The sequence below is a fragment of the Cydia pomonella genome, chromosome 7 (assembly GCF_033807575.1).
Source record: "Cydia pomonella isolate Wapato2018A chromosome 7, ilCydPomo1, whole genome shotgun sequence".
In the NCBI taxonomy this organism is placed as follows: domain Eukaryota; kingdom Metazoa; phylum Arthropoda; class Insecta; order Lepidoptera; family Tortricidae; genus Cydia; species Cydia pomonella.
This window is the reverse complement of record NC_084709.1, coordinates 8,349,670-8,369,782: the sequence shown is the minus strand read 5'-3', so window position 1 is coordinate 8,369,782 and position 20,113 is coordinate 8,349,670. Positions and strand designations below refer to the sequence as shown.

At 36.5% G+C, this 20,113-nt stretch overlaps 3 protein-coding genes across 18 annotated transcripts in view; 2 read left to right on the top strand and 1 right to left on the bottom strand.

Annotated features, from left to right (window-relative positions):
* LOC133519756 (cAMP-specific 3',5'-cyclic phosphodiesterase) overlaps positions 1-2,585 on the top strand; it is a 588,515-nt gene extending 585,930 nt beyond the window's left edge. For all 13 annotated transcript variants that reach the window (XM_061853844.1, XM_061853837.1, XM_061853836.1 and 10 more), the window contains one exon: positions 36-2,585. In XM_061853844.1, coding sequence (XP_061709828.1) covers positions 36-98 — 63 coding nt within the window. In that variant the 3' untranslated portion in view covers positions 99-2,585. The remainder of the gene's footprint in view (positions 1-35) is intronic.
* A 5,621-nt stretch (positions 2,586-8,206) lies between these two features.
* Positions 8,207-16,256, bottom strand: LOC133519749 (E3 ubiquitin-protein ligase NRDP1). The gene is made up of 7 exons (XM_061853828.1): positions 15,983-16,256; positions 15,742-15,884; positions 15,073-15,155; positions 12,740-12,945; positions 11,005-11,160; positions 10,567-10,697; positions 8,207-10,046 (listed from the first exon to the last, which is right to left on the bottom strand). The coding sequence occupies exons 1-7, from the start codon at positions 16,070-16,072 to the stop codon at positions 9,908-9,910; spliced, it is 948 nt and encodes a 315-aa protein (XP_061709812.1). The 5' UTR covers positions 16,073-16,256; the 3' UTR covers positions 8,207-9,907.
* Positions 16,257-17,027: 771 nt separating this feature from the next.
* Positions 17,028-20,113, top strand: part of LOC133519746 (cyclin-G-associated kinase) — a 38,145-nt gene continuing 35,059 nt past the window's right edge. For 2 of the 4 annotated variants that reach the window (XM_061853822.1, XM_061853821.1), the window contains exon 1: positions 17,029-17,454. In XM_061853822.1, the coding sequence (XP_061709806.1) occupies positions 17,322-17,454 (133 nt within the window). In that variant the 5' untranslated portion in view covers positions 17,029-17,321. Of the gene's footprint in view, positions 17,455-20,113 lie in introns of all 4 variants that reach the window. The other 2 variants (XM_061853820.1, XM_061853823.1) reach the window with 2 other exon arrangements.

Below are 20,113 nucleotides of genomic sequence, written 5' to 3'. Positions count from 1 at the left end.
AGGTGATAATTAATTTAACTTTATTTTGTCATCAGGTAACGCTGGAGGAGGGTGAAGGCTCAGAAGAATGCGAAGGCGAGGGCGACGGTGGGATGTGACGGAAACTACTCGGAATCTGTAAGAAACTCTCCGAGAAGATGCAGGTCTGGTGGAAGCTGTGGCAGTAGCCGACGGAGTGGCGGCCGCCAGTGGCACGCCGCAACGCGCCCGCCCGGGCCCGGCGGCGCGCGGCCGTCGGATCGGATAACAATAATGTAAACACTTGTTGACGCTTACGTCGAAATGGAACGACCTCCGGGTCCGTCGTAACATTTCGACCATGATTATTTATATGTGATTATTATGCAATGTTAAATTAGAGTTACCTAACGACTAAATAATATGTCCCTCCAATGACTGTAACATTCGATCGTCTAGTGTTTTTACTGTTGTTTTGTTTTATCTAACCAAAGATGTGTAAAGTTCGATCCCTAAGTTTAACAGAAACGTTCAGATCCCCTGTAAGTAGTTAGTTTTCGTTTGAAATAAAGTTGGTATAAAATAAGTAGATTTAATCGTCGCCTCGCCGACGCGGAGCGACTAAGTTAGGACATTGAAAACGCTTATTAATTGGTATGAAAGGGTAATTTATATTGTCATATCATCCACGTTTCTCATATTTAATACGGGTTTGCGATAATGATGTTATTCACCAAAATATATTAACGTAATAGGTACCTATCGTAAATTGTAATCTATTTTAAGGTAAATTTTAAAAATTGCCTTTCGGAGTTGTTGTTGTGTCTTTTTCTGAATATTTGATATTCGGCCAGCGGTCGCAGCGGCGGCCGCGCGACGAGTAGCACACCTACTAGCACCTCATTTCGTGTAAGGATCGCTGGCGATACCTTTTCATTTTTCTTTTAGCATAATGTATTTTTATGTGACTTAGGTATTTTATCCCTTTTACCCATAATGTTAGTCATGAATCTTATGGTAAAAGTTTTGTGTAAGTATGCAACTAACGGCTTGAAGTGTTTGATTCAAATGTTAAATACCTACTAACAAGAGTGGTTTGCGACTAAGTTTTCTCTCGAATTATCAGTACAAGTGTTTGCAGAAGTAATTAACTAAGTGTGTAAACGGTAGCGGCGAAGGCCGGGTCTTGCAATAGTACATGCTAAGTGTGCCCTGTCTTGGGGCACTTTCATTCGTGTTTTCAACTTTTCACTTCGCACAACAATCATACTTACTTTAAGTTTGTATTAATCTCTGATATACTTACCTATTTCAAAATTCATTCGCGTTAAGAAAGTATTTCCTGAGCGGAAGCAGCTACAATCACAGAATGCACCAGGAATATGTTTTCTTAGCGCAGATGAAAGTATTCTTTCATATGTACCTACCTACCTATTAATGTTGCATCGCCTGCAGATCTGACTTGAACGTAATTCGTAAGCCGGCGTAGCCCACAGTATAAGTAACATGTACATTGTTGTTAGCCACAGTATCCTTGTCATAGAAGTCTACCTACGATTATAACTGGTACTCTCAGCATTTCAAACACGGGGGTGCGATTACTTAATCAAATGTACCTTTAAGGATGTCTGTATGCCATTATATCCATGTTAATGTAAATTCTCTTAGTTTATTTACGATTACGAGCTGGTCTCTATACTTTCATGTACTCAAAAGATATTTTGATTAATTATGATTTAGTTCCTTGCACTTTATTCTATTCTTCCTAGTATCTCAGTATGAGTATTATTATGTTTTATAAATGCAGGTCATTTTCTCACCCATCATTCATCAGAGTCAAGAATGAAGGTCCAATGTACATTATTTTCGTAGGTAAATTAAGATTTACGGCGATCAGAAAGTTATGGAATTTCTTATGCGAAATCGCCAATGATGTCTTCGAAATGTCTGATTTTGGAAGCATAGTATAGGATCAGTATGTCGAGTCAACACTCGCATAAGAAAAATTAAAACGCTTAACTACTGTGTGTTATAATAGAAAGATTACGCTTAGAACCATTTGTTTTCTAATGTACCTATGTATTTGTAACAAAATTGTGTTGAATAAAATGTTCGTACTACCAGTAGATCTGTGTATAACGTACGTACCCAATCTTGCGTAGTTCGACTTGTAAAACATAGCAAAGGAGTATAAGTCTACTGAATGGAAAATCTTTTTTGAAATGTTAAAATACTGTGTAATACTTTATTCTCATCACAAGCTATTGTATGTTAGACTCGATACGCTTAATTAAATTCATAGTACTCGAGATTTTGTAGTAATTTTACAGAGAGTCTATAGTATTATGGTATACCCCTGAACAAATGTTTATGTAAGTACTCGCCTCCGTTCTAAATGTGGCAGTAGGTGCTCTTGTGTGTTTTACTGTAACTACGGTTAAGATTGGATAATACCTAGATAAAATTATGATTAATAACAAGTTAAAGTGTGCAATGCTGGACATTTGCATTACTTATTATTTATGTTTAAAATAAAAAAATAGCTTGTAATAGTTTAAATGACTATTTGAGTTGAACTAAAGAATATTAATGTATTTAGAATAAAAAGATATGGGAGAAAACTCAAACGTGATTTCATTTTGATCATACGTACCTACCTTTAGATAATTAAGAACATGTTGGACTATCCGAAGCTGTCATTTTGAAAATCTCAATATATAAGTGCGGTCAAGACAAGATGTCCAGATATCAATAACATTTTCGAAAGTTCGAATTGGTCTCCTAGTCATACTCAAAATGAAAACAAAAGTTACAGACAATTGACCCTGAACTTTATTAAATGCGAAAGTAATGCACTGTCTGTCTGTTTGACTGTTATCTCTTCGCGCTTAAAGAGGGAAGAATACCTTTTTGAATCTAACGATAGCCGAAGTTTAACATTTAATAACTTTAGTCCTAGCTAGCTATAAGAATACTTGCAATACCCTTTTCAGGGTGCCATGTGTTTCTATAATTTAAATGTAATAACTATGTACCATGGTTCGCAATAAACGATTTCTGATTTCTGAAATAACGGTTATTTTTCTATGAAATTCGATTTCGGGAGAAAATGTTTTCCACTAACTAAATCTTAACAAATTACTTAGATTTTGATGTCGATCGCTTCAGCATAATATATTATAGGTTTATGGTTTCGCTTTTTAGAAAACAAAATGTTTTCTTTATTTTGCAAATTTTGAAAAAGGAAAACCGAAAAACCTAGTTTTTCATTTTATGTAAAATGGTTTTTTTTTGTAGCATCTTCCTCTATGCTTCCCTCTTTAACCGCTGGACCGATTTCGATGAAATTTGAGGAAGGACAAGGTAGACTCAGATCAAGATAAAGCCTGTGCGAGAGTAAGTAAACGTTATAATTTCATAAAAGGTTAACGTTTAAAATAACACTTGCATTATCTGGGCTGTCACAATCGCTGTCAACTTATCTTGGTGTCTAGTATTTATCAATCAAGCTTTTGTTGTTGACTGTACTTTTCTTACCCCGGGCAACTACATTACGAGACCATTCTAAAAACCCCAAACACAATTAGGTCGCGCAGTTTCATCACAGAGTTCGTAATGGCCACCTCCTGTCTCCATCATCAGATAGTGCATTGTCACCTGACTTACATAGTCATGTATGTAAATTTTCAGCTCAATCGGATATCAAGAAGTGGGTCAAATTGAGCTTCCAAGTTTTGACACTAACTAAAGAACAGGGCACAGGGCAACTTAAGCTTGTAAAAAGTAACGCTGCGTTCAAGGAGACCTATAATTTATTCTTCAGTGTTGTAAAGCTCCATTAAGAAAGGATTTTTGGAAATTCAACCCCTAAGTATTGTAAATAGGGTTGAAAGTTCTTGAAGACTTGTATGCGGACGAAGTGGCTTGTAGGGGGGGGGGAGGTATAAAACAGAAATAGACCACACATGATAGTTTCCGCTACGCAATTAGATAGATTCAATGATTAACTATCGTATTCACGTCTTTAATACTCAGATAATGCCAATTTACAGGTATTATCATCAAAGGATTAGTGAATAATGAAAACTGACTAGCTACTTTGAGAGATAATAATAGGAGATTATTGATTTAGCATAATCCTTTGTAAGTTAAGAATCTGTAAACAACTCATTACCGTATCATATGTAGAATCAAATAATAAATACCTACTATTGAGTAGTACCATTGTATTAACAAATCTACGCTGCCAATAAACTTATTATCTTGTCACAGACTCTCAACATCGAATAGATAGTGACGGCCAACGAGGTGCCCCTACCTACCTACCTACGTGGTAAAATATTACACACACACCACAAAACGGGGTGAAAAAAGCGCCGTTTAACTCGCTTTGGACACAAATTAGCGGCAGTGCCACGCAGTCTAGCCAAAACGGCTAAATGGGTGTGTAATGTTTTTAATAATAACATTTTGCGAAATTTCATGTTGCATAACTTCAATTGCATAATTTTGAAATTCAGAAATGATGATTTGGTATAAAAATAAATAAAATAAAAACGAATTGCATAATTTCGAAAGTAATAATAGTTTCGTAGCATAATAATGTATTTTCATAACAGGCAACCAGTATAATGTTCACTTTGTATACAATTTTATACTCAGAACGTTTTTTATTTATTCATGAAAACCAACATCATAATGTTAAACGCCTAGTGAAAATGGACAAGCAAAAATACCATTTGCGAGACATATGGTTCTGCCCATATGGTCACAGTTCTACCTAACACTCCTCCTCGCTTCGCTCGTCGTCATACCTACAGGTACCTAGGTAGATTGTCGTATAATTGAAGACGTGAGTGGTTGAACATGTCTCATTATTCAGACTTTGTTTTTATGCAATAAATATGGATTTGAATCTATTGTGAATAGCTTCATCATTTCAGATTTCATGTCTTTAGGCCATAAAAGCCTTTTAAACCCAATTGATGAAAGTGTTATGTACTTACACATAAAAGTAAAACTCTTCACGGATGAAAATGTTAAGCATGTTCTTCCAATTTTACTGCGTTGACATGCAAGAACGTGTCATGTTTGTATTTGAATCATAGCATCTTCATATGATCTTCATCCATGACGAGGTGTACCTATTTATTTTCACATAATATAAAAGCGTCAGTAGTGAGACGCGGTTATTCTCCTGTTAACTAGTGTTGAGTTGCTCACTCGTGAGGCACCTCATTTGTACCACTCATTTAGTTAAATTGTCGCAGAACTTCACACCGCATAAATGTCATACATCACTCCTCAATTAATTTTACTCATTTACTCGCGCGCATCACACACAGCTCTTACCGCTCAAACCATTCAAACACTTCAAATTTAAAAAAAAACTCTCAGCCTTTCAAACTCACTCGCGTTCCTCACAACTCGCAAGAGAGTCGCGAGGCGCTCGGTGCTCGCCGACATTCAAATGAAGAAATGAGTCATTGACGTCATCGCATTCATCGCTCACACTATCAACTGCCCAATTACAAACCTTATTGCAAGGACAAAAGGTCCACCGAGAAATGCGTTGTGTTTGTACCATTCACTCGCCTCACTGTGACATCCCCTCAAAAATGAAACAATGAATTAGATTTACCGAAAGAGGGAGTGAGACAGACACGCGCCGTGCTTCAATAACACCTCATCGAAAATACGTTAAAAATGAAACACGAAAGAAAACAAGCGTAAGCGTCCGCAAGCTTACATACATATTACGCCATTTTGATCCTAGCATTGCTAAGTTACTTGTCAAAAGCGAAAAATCTAAGTCATCAAAAACCTACCGAAGAAAGTTTTTTCTCTCTGTCGCACTTGTAATTTCATACGTAAGTGCGACAGCAACGCAAAACTTCGTGGTTCGCGGTAGGCCTCCATATTTGTTAGCTATTATTGTACTAACGCGCATACCAGTATAACCTGACCTCAAGACTCATATTGCTGGTGTCATGTATAATCTGAATCAATTAGACTGGACAGTGAAATGGTTACTTGATAAGCGATTGAAATGCCAACCAAGTCTCACTGGGCATTTACGAAGCTAGTTTAGAAACAATTATCGTTTAAGAGACCAAAATATTATTTAAATTATTGAAATATAATATAGTGGCGTACACAAAATATGATATTTTACATTAGTTTATTAATAAAAAAGTAAATATAATTTGTATAGGTGAAATAAACATGTACATTTTAACGATTTGAATTTGTAATACTTTTTGTTAACGTGCTTCGTATAGTATTTCGATCATTTATGATTTTGACATATTTATAGTACGAGAAACTCTAAAAAGTTGTTCGTAATCTTTAGTTGTGTTTTATAAATAGTGATCAGTGACCATTCTTATAATTATACCAAAATAACAATATATTAACATTGTTTTCGCGATAAAATATTCCTGTGGGTCTTTCTTTGTGTCTTTTGCATACAAAAATCAAGTGTATATTACACGCCGGTGGCATTACCGCGCGAACGTTATTGAGGCTTTCGTTTGTTATCATATTACAATGCTATTATTACTGATAAATTATGAGGTGGTAAGTTAGTAATTTCTATATAATAATGGTACAAAAAATATTGGATTTGTTCTCCTTAGTTTGTTAATTGTTTGTTTGGTTGTTTATGGTTAGTATTTATTTCAATATATGAATGTTAAACTTAAAATGATATCAAGTAGCAAGGATTGATACTGAACAATCTAACAATAAAAATAATAAACTGCTAAATTAGAACAAGTTGCATAAAAGCATCAAATTAAGTTGCAATAGGATGTATGTACTTTAACTCCTTAGTTTGATTCTTAAATGTATGTCTTCTGTTGTTAAAGTTCTGTTTTAAACCTCCAGAATTGCACTCCAAGTAAATATTTAAAAGGAAGTTTAGCAATGCCTAAATATGTATTTACATTAAATATGGTTTGCTGCCGTTGGAGTTGATGGAATAGTCGATGCTGCTAAAGTGCTAGTACCTCTCCTCATTTGAAGTAAGACATTGTAACACCTCATTTTAGAGAATGAGGTACTCATACAAACTCATTTTAAATTGATGTCCTACCCATCACTACTGTTAACAGTATTTTTTATTGAACTTTAAATATGTATATGACTATTTCGAAAACAAGTTTCGAGGTAATGGAATTCCGGATTCTTAAACGAAAACAAGACGATAAAAAAATACTTGGCCAATTGACACCTTCATGCACTGAATTGATTTACTTCATCAATGAATTTTGAACGTGAATCTTCATTAGCGTACAAAATTGGTATATAACACCTTCGTGAAAAAAAATATAGTAATGTGTATAATTTTAAAATATTTATTTGTCTATCAGTGTATATCTTGCATTTTAACAAAAAATGCATTATCTTATCCATTGTTAAACATTTTTTACAGCAGATTAATCTTTTACTGCGATTTACCCAAAGTTATGTTTTTGTACCATAGCACGTTCATCCAGTCACGTCTTCAATTTAATAATTTGATTGACAACAAGTTTATCATAGAACATTATGTCACGTGATTATTGTTGTACTACATTTTAATTAAGTATATGTAATACGAAATGTATGCTATAACAAGTAAAATTATTCCTAAGGACTGTTATGAAAAATATTTTTATGATATAGCATTCTGTCATTTAATTAGGATGACTAACAACTTTATGTGTTTTGTTTTTATACATAATGTTTATTAAGAGATTCAATAGTTGTTAAATGAAATTATGCTAAAAGTTTGTATTAAAATTGAACGGCACCCGGGCTAAATCTATACACGTCATGGGCCCCGCTGTTTACAATAACTTACCAGCATCCATAACTGATGCGCCTAGCCTGACGAGTGTCAAGGCTAAACTCAAAAATTGGCTTATTGAGCGGCCGTTTTATAGTGTCGAGGAAATACTTGACCTCAAAATATATGCAATTAAATAAATAATAATAATAGTAATAATGTCGTAATAATTGACTTGTTAATTGAATTTATTTCTGAAAGTTATGAATCTTGTATATTAACTCTACCTGTAATTTACATTAGTCATGTAATCCTGACCTGTAATTTACATTATCAATAAACTATGAGTATTAAAACAATACTGTACTTCCTCGGCTCAATCGGTACAGTGGTTTAAGCGCGAAGGGGTAACAGACAGAGTTTTTTACATTTATAATATTAGTAGGAATGGGTGGTGTACAATAAAACAACGTCAAGTCTAAAAATTTATCGATTATATTTAATGCTAAACTCATTAACCTAAACAAATTTACGAAAATTATTATTGTATTTGTTGCCAATTAAATCCAAAATACGAAAACAATATTATGGACTAAAATAAAAATAAAAACTTCATACTTCAAGTGATTTTGTGGAAAACAAAAAGTATACATGACCATAAATATAATTCTGAGAAAATGATATTTATAGACCTGCAGTATTATAAGCATTACGCACTATAATAAACATAACACAGCACACAATCACTGATATTTGTAAAAATCCTTATTCAAATAATATTTAACTGGCAATTGTATATAAAAACATAAGGCAACTCACAAAATAAAATACAAATTAATTTAGGAATGTCACCACTCTTAATTAAAATTTCTCACTTATAAACAATACTTTGCAACTTTTGTAAATATTACAATCATTGTCTATGCTAATCAGTTATCAGCGTTAAAAAATCATATAAACTCTGTGCTAATTAAACATGGTTCCGTTAACACAAAATTTCTTCTATCCATATTCATAAGGAAAACTCGACCAAACCTGAAAGATTTTATCTGATATTTAAGTTCGAAATTTGGAGAATCAAAGACAATTTCGCGGGGATTATCTTTTTCCGCTTTAAAAGCAGAATGTAAGGCTCGCAATAATGCCCAAAATTTTTAAATAATAAACTCTATTCTTGTTCGGATGATTTCACACTCAGTCGGAATTATATGTGGATTTTAATACCCAAATGGTTGCTTCGCTCTCATTGTTCAGTAATGTTATAAAGTTATAACTATTAAATTTAGGTTAGAGCAGTGAGAGAGACTTGTGTACTTCGACCGATGAGTTTAAAATACCTCTAGAACTGATGGGATGTTACATGAACATCGAAACATCACTAGTTTTGCCCCCTTATGTTCGCACCACAGTTGGAACCAGTGTTACGGACGATTACCGTTTACGTTTTAATTTTTAATATTTTCAATTCTAGATAACGTCCGGCCAACACTGGTTAGAGCGAGTGTCGCGCTCCAAAACTGAGAACGGCTTAGTTATAATTATAACTAGAATTACCGCGAACGCCGCGAATGTGGATCACGTACACTATAAAGTGGGCACAGTCTATTAATGGCAAGGCGTCCACAGAACTTCATTTCCATCGACCCTTTTTGAGATAAGTTCATTTTACATCGTGTAATAAAAAGGTCATACGAATCCGAAGCAAGCGGGTTATTCAGCCCCACCAGTACCGTATATACGTAGATAGTAACATCTACGAAGACGCGCCCCACTCAATGATATTACTAGTTCGTTTTTTTAGCATTAGAAAAAAGGTAAGTAAACAATCTTGACATGATTTTTTATTGAAAAACGCTTTCTAAAAATCAGTAACTTATGAAAGCAAAAGAATGTAAATGATCGTATATGATTTATAATTGTTACATATCTGCCGCGACTTAATTTTCAAGTGTTTTTCAATAAAAAGGCACGTCAATATCGCACCTTTTATGAACTATAACTATAATTATAGTTATAATATCATTGGCCCCACCGCTATCTCCCCGTGCGTCGTCACCAGCACAGTACAGTACACAGACACAGTAGGCAGCTTCGCAGATGGCACTTATTAGAGGGCGTATTGGAGTTGGTACCCCACCGAGCCTGCGTGCGCCGTCGCAGCGGCCGGCGGCGCGCCCGCTACTCGATGCCGTGCGCGAAGATCATGACGAGGCCGGGCTCGATCATCATGTGCTCGTCCACGTGCGTGTTGTCGCACTGCAGCACCAGCACGGCCTGCTTGCCGGGCACACGCTTGCACACGTATTTCTCGTACAATCTGAATATATAAAGTATTCATTTTAGGTTTTATTTTATTATCCTACTGTTGATGTTCGCAGGAAACCATTGGATTAAGTCTAAATATTTAATAATAAATATTGATATGAATTTGATTTGTTTGATTTTCCTCACTTTGGTGAGATGAAATTTTTGTGTTTACTCTTCTGGGAGCAAAGGTCGTTTAACCCTCGTACCTTCAAACCCTCGCAACGCTCAAGACTCCCTTTTCGAACCACTCGGAGTTTTTCGTTTGCTTTGCCCCCTTGTAAAACAAAAGCTTCATGTTAACGCACATAACGTTGATCGATTTAAGGGCTCAAATAATAGTCCATAGCCTAGGGTCAACCAAAAAGCGACTTTAGTGTCATAGCCAGACGGTACCTTCTATTGTCGAGCCTCCAACGAGGACAGACCGGGGTGCCAGAAGCGCTAGTGGCAGATCTCCATAAGCTGAGCTATCCATGACTCAGAGAAGAAAAAAAGCGACTTTAGTAATATAGCTACAAGGTTAAAATGACCTTCTATTATTTTGTCGGGTTTCGAGTGAGGACAGGCCGGGCGGCCAGCGGCGCTCGTGGCAGTTCTCCATGAGCTCGTCGATGATGTGCGGCGGGCAGCCCGACTCCGACAGGCTGCGCTTTATCATCATCTGGAAACATCATCAATGTTTTAATACGTGCGGCATTTTCTGGCCCCAAAATTGTATTAATTGTACGATTTATTTTAAACGCTCGTATGGAAAGCGACCCACGTACGAGGAAACTATTTGAAAAAAAAACATGGGAGCACACGAGAGGTTAAGTATCACTTAATAGCGTGGACAAAGGACCATGCGTGAAAATGGACCCAAAATCAACAAACATGAGAGTTGGGCTATTAAATAGATATTTAAATCTACATTATTTAATTCTATAGGCACCAAGTCGAATTCCATTGCAGAACTGAGATATTTGTACCTGCAGCACGTCGTCGGGCGTGGAGATCATGCCGCCCCAGCGCGTGACGCGCGCGCGCGCCAGCGAGTTGGCCCAGCGCAGCACCTCCTCCTGCTCCATCTGGTCCGCCAGCACTCGCATCGCCGGGTTCGACACGCGCATCGCGCGCATGAACTCCTGCAACCGACAAACTATTAGGATGCGGCGTTTTAATCAGGAACATAAGACGATTACGGCCCGCTACGAAAAGCAAGTATACCATAGAGTTGCTACAAGAGTGCGCCTGTGAAGGACAAAGCATACCTACACAATGCGACGAAATTAAAAATAAGTTTTAATATTGCTGACAATAAACCAAATACTACCCCCGTAATTCAACCTTAACTTAGTCCGTTTCTTGGCTGCCTGTCAAGCTTTGGTCGGGAACAAGACCTCTCCCGTTATGACGGCTCTATAGTACTTGCTTTTAGGCGCCATAACATACAATCCATAGAAAAATAAGTAAGCTTATACTGTTTATCCATACATGGATAAAAACCCATTAGGTAAAATTAAGTTTTCAGAGAGCTTTACGAAAGCTTTTGTAATGAGATTGAAGCTTAATCATTATTGAGTTCTAATCTAAGCTTACTTATTTCTCAATACAATAAGCAAGAGTGACAGGTTAAGGGCCAGTTGCACCAACAACAATTAACGGACTGATCAACGACAGTGAACTACGAAACTTACCATTTTCTCTTCTTCCTAGCGTTGTCCCGGCATATTGCCATGGCTCATGGAAGCCTCGGGTCCGACCCATACGTAAAAAAAATCCGAGTCCGCAACAAGCTTGGCCAAATTTCACCTTCCCATACAAGCGTAGTTTGATTCTCATTTTTAAAACTACGTGTGGAATTGTAATGAAACTTTGCACATACAATTACATGAGGTATAATGAAGCCTGTAATGTTTATTTAGCTCCCGCTTATAAAACAAATGCAATAGAGCAAAAGTAAGTTTTGTATGAAAAACTTAAATTCACTATTTTTTTTTTACTATGGTATCTGAAACTAATTACAGGAGTATATACCTTATCCTATTGTAATAAGTACAAAGTTTCAGAGCAATCTATTAGCTAGTCGTTTTAAAATGACTGAATATGTTTTGTGATGTGATGAATGAATGATGATGAATGATGGCTACGTTTGTATGAGAAACCGATCTTGTTGCGGACTCTTAGCATTGACACACGGTTTGGTGCAATCGAGCTTATATCATTTTACTTTCTACGCATTATCACTTGTCACTCACTGCTACCGACACGCGATGTCGTGGGCGATTCATTAGGGCTACAGGAAGGAAGTCCGATAGAGCCTAGTATAACGTAATTTCGTGGGGGCTTTCCAATCCCACGGGAACAATTGAAGGCCGTGACGCAAAATAGACAAAAACCTATTCTATAAATCTAACAATGAAGTTACGCAGTCCGGGGAAATTTTGTACGAATAAAAATACACTTTTCCTGCTATAATAAAATAATGTTACTATTAATTTCGTTTACATTAGAGAAACATACAACAACGATAAAGATACAACAGCGCGCAATCGGCTGATAGAAGTTAGCCTGCAGCTTATAATGTGCCTAACAACTTTGGACTACCTAACAATTGACTAACCTAACCTAACCTAACCTAACCTAACCTAACCTAACAATTGACTTTGAACTGGTTGAGTAGAACCCTACCTAAGTGTAAATCACCTACTCACTATCACTAACCTTCAAAAGCGCGAGTTCCCTCTTATGCTCATTGATGACCAGTCTTTGCTCTGCTAACTCCTGCTGGAAGTCGGTGAGTTTGCCCTGCTGCGTGGCGATGAGTGCTCGCAGCTCGCGCACGCAGTTGTGCTCCTGCAGCTCGTCCTTCGGTATCACGAGGCCACAGCCGGCCTCGCATGGCATTGGTCGTTTAGGGTTGTATTCACCTGGAAAGTATCAGTGTCATAATCATACATTACATTACAAAGATTATTAAATTTATGCAGATACAGACATGTTATATTTTTTAATACAGAGGTGGCTTAGTGCATTGCTAAAACTCCCAGGTTAAATAAATGAAAATAGTATATAGGTATGTACGTTCCCCCTTCTCTATAAATACGGATCCGCACGACTCAAAAGTATGAGAAGGTGAAAACGCTTTACTAAATAAGTTAATCTAGAGGACTTCATGATACAATATAACAGTAAACACCTACTCCTACCTACCACATGTGGCTCAACATTAACCCAGGGCATACCTCAATGGATCTGTCAATTAACAAGATTATTTTATAATTGTTATCAGCTGCCAAAATCTATTTAAAAGTAATTACTACTGTAACTTTAATTATTGCCATAATGGAATGTCTCATTAAGAAGTTGATACATAATTCAAGACTAATTAGGTGTCTCATATAAAAATAAATTATTCATATGACACAGCAAACCACTAAAAAAAAACCGGACAAGTGCGAGTCGCACTTACCCACCGAGGGTTCTGCACTTTTTAGTATTTGTTTTTATAGCACCAACAGAAATACATCATCTGTGAAAATTACAACTGTTCTTGAGATACAGCCTGGTGACAGACGGACAGATGGACGGACAGTGGAGTCTTAGTAATAGGATCCCGTTTTACCTTTTGGGTATGGAACCCTAAAAATCTAGTGTGTTTAAAGTGCACTTACACAACAAAGTGAATTAAAAAATAAGTTAAAATACTGCATATCGTCGGGGATAGTGCAATACCGCGTAACTAACAAATGCAGTAAGGTCCAATTACTTTGTACTTTGTTTTAATTTCTAACTCTTACGACTTTGTTTGTTGCGCGGTATTGCACTATCCCCGACAATATTGCATTATATGATATCACATACTGATTATCGTTTACAACTAAAAATTTTGTTTTGCACATACTTCGTTCCCAGAAAAATAAAAAAAGTAATGGAATGTAAATCAACAAGCCACTAACCCAACAAGAACCTTCCTTGTTACAATAATGTGGCAAACTGTGACTAATTAATTTGATGACCGGTTTGGCCTAGTGACCCTGCCTACGAAGCTGATGGTCCCGGGTTCAAATCCTGGTAAGGGCATTTATTCGTGTGATGAGCATGGATATTTGTTCCTGAGTCATGGCTGTTTTCTATGTATTTAAGTTCTTATAAATATTTATATATTATATATATCATTGTCTAAGTACCCTCAACACAAGCCTTATTGAGCTTACTGTGGGACTTAGTCAATTTGTGTAATAATGTCCTATAATATTTATTTATTTATTTAATTAATAACTTAATACACATGTAACACAAAACACAATATTACACTGTATCAAAGATTTCCAATGTTAAATTATGGAATGTATAGTGATATCACAATGATATCCAGGTTACTCTTAAGTTAATATACACTTTTGAAATGATTTCTAGAAGTGGTTGTACTCAGTGAGTTACTATTACTAACAACAATAATTGAGTTCTCAAAAACGAGATACAACATTCTTAGTTATCTATTATTAACAAAATCTCTAAATTGTATCTTTATGCTCCTGGAGGATTTAACAACTGGAGACACCTTGTCTGTAAATTTCTGTACACAACAGCCTACCGATTTTTGCAGTGGAGGGGCACGTCAAATGTATAGCTATTTGTATGTAACATACAAATAGTCATTTCATGTATATAACCATTGGCAGAGGTTTTTGACAGAGGAGTAAGCTCTGAAAGGTGACTCCGGTTGTTAAATACTCCAAGTTTATGCTAGCATAAACTCTCCTAAGGCCCAATGAACTATCCAAAACTTGCTAATGTTTAAACCTATAGTGTAGGAAATAGAGTTTATTTTGTTTTGTTTGCAGAAATGCAACTCTGTTCTAATTGAAAACAATTTAAATTTCATCAAACTGAATAAGTAACTGGTGCTGCCCTGATTTTGTCAACTTTCCTACGAAAAATCTTATGGAGTTCCAACAGCTGCTGCTAGCATTAATGATTGACATTCCATAACATTAAGTGTGTTAGTGACAATTAGCGCCACCCCTGGAGGATATGAAATGTACAATACTCACATTCAACTAAGTGGGATGCCAGGGAGTCCAGCTTTAACACAGAGTTGCAACCATGAGGAGCATTGTCGCAGCTTGTGCACAACCTGACAATGAATAAAAATATTGCATTAAAAACTTACGTAAATAGAATGCTCTTGACCAAGTCACTTTTTATTTTTTGTTTATTTGTAACAAAAAGAAAATTACATATACATAGAGTTATATTTATAACATTTCTCTCAAGACCTACTTATAGATACAAGCTGGGCATTCTGTCATCTGTCTCATTCTGCCATTAACATGGACATATTATTTACAGTAAATAGTTAGTTTACATCTGTTGCTGCTTAAAACAGTAGATTTATAGCCATTCATATGAATTTATATATTTGGCAGATTCGCAGTCCATTAGTCAGTTTAAGTCCATTATTTGTACAATTCTAATTTCAGGCAATAAAGTCCAAATAAAAAAGCATAATTATGTTTATATTTTTCAGTACATATATTTAATTTCTTTTTAATAACATTCATAGCAAACACTATTCTGAACTGCTTGATAATAATAATAGGAATACATTTTGCAGTGTTACATGCTAATAGTACACAAGTCCGTAGGTGGTAGGTACTAGCAACCTAGTCCAAGAATGGCACAGGTAAGGTCAATCATGTAATAAGTTACGAAATACTCACCTGGACAGCAGGTTACGTAGTATTCGCGGAACTGGTCGCAACTGGCTGGCGGTGACCGCCTGGCGGTCCACCGGGCACGTCGGCTGGCGGCTGATCCACTCTGTGATACACGCGCGACAAAACGCGTGCTCGCAGGCTGGTGCCTGCAGTAAACATGCACAACATACATGTACAACTTCTCTACACTAAAGGCATACAATATACTCAATAACAGAATTCTCATGAAAACAAACTATCTCACCTGCAAAGGATCCTCGAGAACCCCTGAGCAAATAGGACAAATCAGCTCCTCATCAACGTCACCTTGAAACCTTTTTATTTCAAATCCCATTCTGAGAATTCTCAAATGATTCAGCACACATCGGCCCGAATTTATTGATTATACGGATTTGGAACTAAATCGTAATACTGCAATTCAAGTCAATAGCAACAAACAACAAAACTAGAACATCAACCTTTCAATAACTTTTCTCTTTTTCATTTGATATTTGATTGGTTTATTGGTTTCGCTTCGTTCGATTGTCAAACTCTTTGATTACATTTTTAAAAAATTACAAAATATCAACTTTATTGCAATAATATAACGTATAATTTAGCAAGACGTGTTCCAGTATATTGCAAGGAAAATAATGAAGCCAAAAGAAATAGGTATACCATAGACATAATAATGACGGCCTGTGTCGTGTACTCGTGTGTATGCCTTAACAGCTATCGCACCGGACAGTGACCTTGGTGCGGTCATAATATCTCTTTCTCGCTCTAACTTATAGCAACACCGCACCAAGGTCGTGGAGACCTACCGCGAAAATCGAAATTCGCAAGTTGCGGGATCTTTCTCTTTCACTCTCGCTAAGACGTAATTAGAGTTAAAGTGCCCGCAATTGACGAACTTCGATTTTTCGCGGTTATAGCCGTGGTCTGGTCAAGACCGAATCGAATGTAAACAAAACGGAACACCGCACATCGAGAATTGAAATTTCGTCATCTGCCATCTGTCTCAATTTTTGGAAACAGGAGTGCCAGCCCCGTGCGTCGAAGTCATCTTTCTTTTTTCCTCCAATTAAGGCGTAGAGAGACAGAGTTAGTTACTCGAATTTATGAACTGTTCGTGGTTACCCGATCCGGATGTGCAATGCACGCTTTATGCATCGAACAATAAATTAAAAAACAAATTGTCTATGAGATGCATAATGTTGCCTAGACTAAGCTTAAAATCCCGACATTTCTGCTTCTGCGAATTCATTCCATTCCATTCTTCTCTAGATTCTAATAAATTCATGTTTAGAGAGTAAATATAGTTTCCGCTTTGGATTAAATTCATAACCATAGTACTCTTCTCGTTTACCTGAGGTGACGAAACACAGGAGTCTCATTCAGTTTATGCAGTGAACAGAAACAACATTTTATGGGTAAATTATAGGTTTTGGCAACATTGCAATCTTCTGCCAGTGCCAACGAAACCAATCTGCCAATTTCGTCAAATTGGTTCTGGCATTGTAAAATGGACCCATGTAGAGGGTGCTGATTAAAGATTCTATTTATTCTTTATTTCGCCTAATAAAACTGTTCAATAACTAAAAATGAGCGTGTTTAAGTCAGCCATGGGCTACTTTAGCTCTAGTGGTGCTAATGGTGGAAGCGACAATGATTTCGTGGGTCAATTTGTTGAAATTGGGAATATGAAACTGAGAGTCAAAAAAGTGATTGCAGAAGGTAAACCCTTTAAATTTCTTTACACAAGGCATGAATACGCTATTTAGACATAATTTTTATAACTTTCTCCATGATAACAAGGATCCAAATCGTTAATCTCTTAAAACGTCACCGCGCAGTGGGGGCGGATGGGCTTTGTCTGGCATTTTTTTATTGTTCGTTTAATACCTTAATATTTAGAGTAATTGTGATATCGTCCTCATTAGGCCACTGTAAGATAAACTATGGAATTTTGGTTATTCGGGTTAATGGTGAAAACTACATAAAATAGACCTTATTTAGAATGTAAAATGTCACATGTATTAAGTATAACAACAATAGCCAATTTGATACATATTTTTTAACTAAAATGACTATTGATAGTAGTAACATTGACTTTGGATTCTACGTTAGAAAGATAAGCAGTGATAATTTGATAAGTTTCATGCAGCTATGGATAAAATGATCATATTTTGCGATCTTGTGTTACAATGTGTTTACCTAATTTAAGAATATTTTTGTCTACATCTAAAATCTGACATAAATATAATTGATGGTATTCAACTAGAACCCAATATGATTGTATAACATGTATGTAAAGCATTGAAATATTGTCACTGTCTGATGAAAGTGTAACACTAAAATGTGTTGTAATAATAATGAGCCTGAACGATATTTTAGGGTGAAAACATGGGCACTTGTAAATTGCATGTAATTTAGGGAAAAGGATCCAATCCACTTAAATCTGTCAATGAAATTTGAACTTTCTGTCAAAAGGAACATTTATTAATTTACCTGATTTTTTTAAATAATACCTAATTCAATCATAATAATAATAATCGACTCTAACATCAGTCTAATATTAGGTCAGGATTGGAGCAGTTAACCTTATACTTAGTCTCAATTTCTTGGTTGTAAGGCTAATTTTTGAAATTAAATTAATAATAAGCTATATAATTATACATACCTCACTACTTATGGCAGCAACACATACAAGCAGATTCTATTGCATTATTTTAACATCTCTAACCATCAAAGCCATTTTTATGTCAACTTGCTAAACCTTATCACTGATTAATGAAGATGAGTTTTTTAAGTTTATGCTTATGGTAAATTCAACATTCCAGTGGTCAAGTGTTTTGTTATTGAAAGTGTCAAATAAAGAGATTACTTAACACATTCACTGCCAGGAACCCACCTGGTGGGCGCTCGTGAACTTTTTTCAGATGCCGGACAACCCGCTGGGCGGGTTGTTTTGTATGCAGCTATAGACCACCGGTTTCTGGGGTAGTGCGCCGTTTTTTGTCTGGCAGTAAATGTGTTCAATTTAACCCTTTGTCCGCCACCGTCGGCTATGGCTGACATCTGAATGACTTGCCAAGGACGCCAACGACGGCTACAGCCGACAGTTTCGCCAATGCAATAGCGACTAACGTGGGACTCTGTAAAGTTCAATTTCGCTTAAATAATCGTGATAGCCAGCGTCCAGGGCACGGCATGTTCCTTTGTCGTCTGGCGTTCAAAAGGTTAAATCAGGGGTTCCCAATCTTTTTCAACATGCGGCGCAGTTACAAGTTTAGTATTTTGCAACGGCGCCCTTGTAAATTTAAAATCACGGTCGAAAAGAGTGACACGACGCTATATTATTTACCGATGCGAGCGCTCAAATAGGTACCCGCGAATATTTGTGGTTTCGGATAATGATAGAACTCACGGCGCCCCTCTTTACTTTCTACGGCGCACCAGGGCGCCGCGGCGCACACTTTGGGAACCCCTGGGTTAAATGTTTACATTAGGAATTGAAAATAAATGTCATGAAGGGTTCCATACCAATACGTAAAAAACGGCAAAAAAATCACATGGGAGGCCCACTGAAATATTTATTACATTTGTTTTTTAGTATTTGTTCTTAAGGCAGCAACAGAAATACATCATCTCTGAAAATTTCAACTGTCTTGCTGTCACGGTTCATGAGATACAGCCTGGTGACAGACAGATGGAAAGTGGAGTCTTAGTAATAGGGTCCCGTTTTAACCTTTTGGGTATGGAAGTTACAGAACCCTAATAAGTTCACACTTATTACTCATGGCTAGATTTGAACTATGTGCTACTTTTACTTTGAAATAAACATTAAAAGTTTTTAATTAAATTGGAAATTGTGTATAGTTGAATACTCTATTTTAACCAAGACCCGCAGCCAGGACTTTGGTTCTTAACAAGCAAAAAGCAAGGGCTTGTAGGTTTTGGTCTGTGGGATATACTTTGGAAATCTTCTAGTAGACTTGAAATTATCTTATTTAGTGTGTAGACACATGTTTTCATAGCTATATCGATGCTCAGCTCATGTGTCGAATGATGGTCCACATGACGTTTCCTTCAAGTTTGTTTTTTTGGACTGAATTAATAAAATTACTTATAGAAAATATATGTTAGCCGGGTCTACACAGAGCGAGCATACGCGCGAGGCAATTTCCTCACGCACAATACGACCAGTGTAGACGTGCCTCGGCCGAGGCGGCGAGCTCGGGCGAGGAACACGACCCGGATTTTACCTATTTTTATTACTTAAATGTTATATTTCTAACTAAATTAACACATTTAATGCCAAGAACACGTATATGTGTTTATTTTGAACTGGCGATGGGGCGCCCGGCACCGAAAGTGTTAATGTGCTTAACTT

Excerpts from the sequence above, each read along its gene's own strand:
- LOC133519749 (XM_061853828.1), bottom strand. The coding sequence starts at position 16,072 with ATGGGATTTGAAATAAAAAGGTTTCAAGGTGACGTTGATGAGGAGCTG. Across the intron at positions 12,946-15,072 it reads GGCATCCCACTTAGTTGAAT|GTGAATACAACCCTAAACGA; the intron begins GTGAGTATTGTA and ends GATACTTTCCAG. Across the intron at positions 11,161-12,739 it reads GGGAACTCGCGCTTTTGAAG|GAGTTCATGCGCGCGATGCG; the intron begins GTTAGTGATAGT and ends TGTCGGTTGCAG.